At 55.2% G+C, this 2,619-nt stretch overlaps 1 protein-coding gene across 1 annotated transcript; it reads right to left on the bottom strand.

The window, feature by feature from the left end:
- Positions 1-498: 498 nt before the first annotated feature.
- Positions 499-1,596, bottom strand: LOC116546035 (melanoma-associated antigen 4-like). The gene has a single exon (XM_032272408.1). The coding sequence runs from the start codon at positions 1,534-1,536 to the stop codon at positions 580-582; it is 957 nt and encodes a 318-aa protein (XP_032128299.1). The 5' UTR covers positions 1,537-1,596; the 3' UTR covers positions 499-579.
- Positions 1,597-2,619: the final 1,023 nt, after the last annotated feature.

The following is a 2,619-nucleotide window of genomic DNA, read 5'->3' as shown; positions in this document are numbered from 1 at the left end:
AGAAGAAATGAGCCAGTGAATAGGAACAATTCTTTATTCTAATTTAACTTCTCTTACATTCTCAAAGAATCCAGGGAAATCCAGGTATGCATATATTTTTTAAAATTTTACAGAATAGACTGAGGTATAAGGCAAGAATTTTAATTTATTTAGTTCTCTATCTCATCTATCTTACGGCTAATTTCTTCACATTTCCAAGCAAATACTAACTCCACTGCTGTTATCATATCCCAATTCACAAAATAGAACGGATTTCCCAATCTGAATAAACACCAGACTCTTACTCTTATGCTATAGAAACAGAACCTTGTGCGACTACTGTCACTCATGAACTTGGATGCTGAAGTTTATTCAACCATCCGTTAAAAGCGACATTTGAACAATTCCTAAAGGGAACGAAGGGGAATCTCCAAGTCACCCAACAGAACAGAAACCCCCTACCGGAAACGCCGACTGCTCTCTTCAAACTGGAGTGAATAACGGGCCTCAAGGCACACGAGGCAGGGGAAGCTGCTGGACAGGGCCCTGGAAGGTGAACTGGCCCAGCCCCCTTCCCCCGGCCCTGGCTGCAACTCATCCTCAGACCCCCTCTTCCTCCTCTCTCAAAGCTGCATCACGCAGGGATGGGTAGGGAATACGAACTCGCGCATTGACCTTGACAACATGCTCCAGGACCCTCACGTAGCTGGTTTCAGCAAGGGCCCTTGGGCCCCACAGGAACTCATAGCGTGCGGGATCACTGCCGGGCACCTGCCGGTACTCCAGGTACTTTTCCTGCACCCAGTCTTGGGTGAGCAGCTTCCTGGGCTCCCCATAGACACTGTGCTCCTTCCCATCATACACCTCCATCACACTCAGCTCCTCCCAGATTTCCTCCTCAGGGGCGCTGTCGCCCTCCATTGCGATCGTGCCCAGCACGAGTATCAGGAGGCCTGTCTTGGGCAAGATCTGATTATCACCCCCGAGGCCGTCGTAGGAGAGGCCCAGGCAGGTGACAAGGATATAGGACTGGTCGGTGGGGTCCAATTCCTTCACATCGATGCCAAAGATCATCTTCAGGGACTCGGAGGCTTTGCCAAAGATGACAGGAAAGCAGTGCTTGTAATTTTTGATGACCTTCTCCAGCATTTCTGCCTCTGTGACCGGCTCCTTGGCTCGATACTTCAGGAGCAGAAAATGAGCCAGCTCATCCACCTTCTTACTGAGTGCCGCTCGGAACGCAGACTCTGGGTCAGGAGAGGTGCTTGGCCCCTCCTCTTCTCGGCTGGTGCTGCTGGAACCCTCATTGGGTTGCCTCCAGCGAGTGAAGTTGGCGGTAGTGGGAAAGGCGGAGGCTCCCTGAGCACTCTGGGGATGAGCTGGTGACCCGGTAGCAGGCACCTCCCCCCGCGTGACTGGGACCAGAGTAGAGGAGGCGGCGGCAGCCTCCTGCTCCTCAGTAGCGGGAGCCTGCGCACCCACCAGGCACGGGGCCTCTCCTTGGGCCTCAAGATCTTCATCGGGCTTGCAGTGCTGACTCTTCTGCTCAAGGGACATGATGACTCTGGTCAGGGCAGCAGGCGGGAGTGCGGGCAGGAGCTGGGCAATGGAGACCCACAGGCCTGGGGAGAGAGGAACCGTGTGAGAAGCCTCAGCTGAGAATGGAATCCTGGAGACTCTAACAAAGGCTTACTTACAGATCTTCTCCCTGATGCTCCCCTGTGCCTCCAAGGAATCCGGTCCTCCTGGTTGGCCTGTCCCCCGAGAACCTGAAGGAGGAAATGAGAGGGTGCCTCAGGGTATACAGCCAGCCAGCAGAGGTCAATTCTGCAGGACTGACTGTAAGGAGGGTGAGGCCACACTCTCTCAAGTCCCATGTGTCCTGGGGCAGGTGGGGCCCTTGGCGTGCATTCAGGGTAAACATCTGCTACTGGCATTGCCTGTGCATCCTCTGCTCTCTGTGACAGGAGGACAGTGCCACAGACCAAGGCCTCACTGCCTGGTTCCTGGAGCTCCTGGAAGAGGAATCCACACACCCTCAGGGTGCAGACTGCGAGCACAGCCCTAGCCCCTCACTGCTATCCACCACTGGACTCTGTGACATCCCTACTTGCATGGGGTGGATGGTCCCCTCTGTACTCACGCAGGGGCCTCACATTTTTCTGGCAGGGCCTGAATCCCACCCTTTGGCTGCTCAGAGAAATGCGGATCAAGAACTCACATCCCTGATAGGGAACAGAAGGACAGCAGGGGACCCACATCTGGCCACACGTGCCTGGGTCCACCCAGGAAGAACAGCAAGAGATATTAAAATTCATTGGAATTAATGCGTCCTGGGCGAGGAGGCTGCTTGGTCCTCACCTTGACCCCTGGCAGGGCCTGAGGCCCTCCCTCTACTGACCTGAGTGCAGCCCCGTCAGACCAAGGCCTCCCGTCCCTGACATCAGTGATCCCACAATAAGTGAGCGACCTCAGGAGACAGCCCTGCCCATGCTCTCTGGGGTGACAGTAGGGGAAGGGCAGACTTCTCTGCGGTCCCTGTCAGCATTCTGGCCCTGGAGTATCCTCAGTCGTCCCTCACGCCTCACGCCCCACGCCCCTTACCTGGACCCTTGGCGGATCCTGGGATCCCTCTGTCTT

The sequence above is a fragment of the Sapajus apella genome, unplaced genomic scaffold (genome assembly GCF_009761245.1).
Source record: "Sapajus apella isolate SASKATOON/1434 unplaced genomic scaffold, GSC_monkey_1.0 scaffold509, whole genome shotgun sequence".
In the NCBI taxonomy this organism is placed as follows: domain Eukaryota; kingdom Metazoa; phylum Chordata; class Mammalia; order Primates; family Cebidae; genus Sapajus; species Sapajus apella.
Note: the sequence above shows the minus strand (reverse complement) of the source record. Positions and strands in the feature narration are given on the sequence as shown.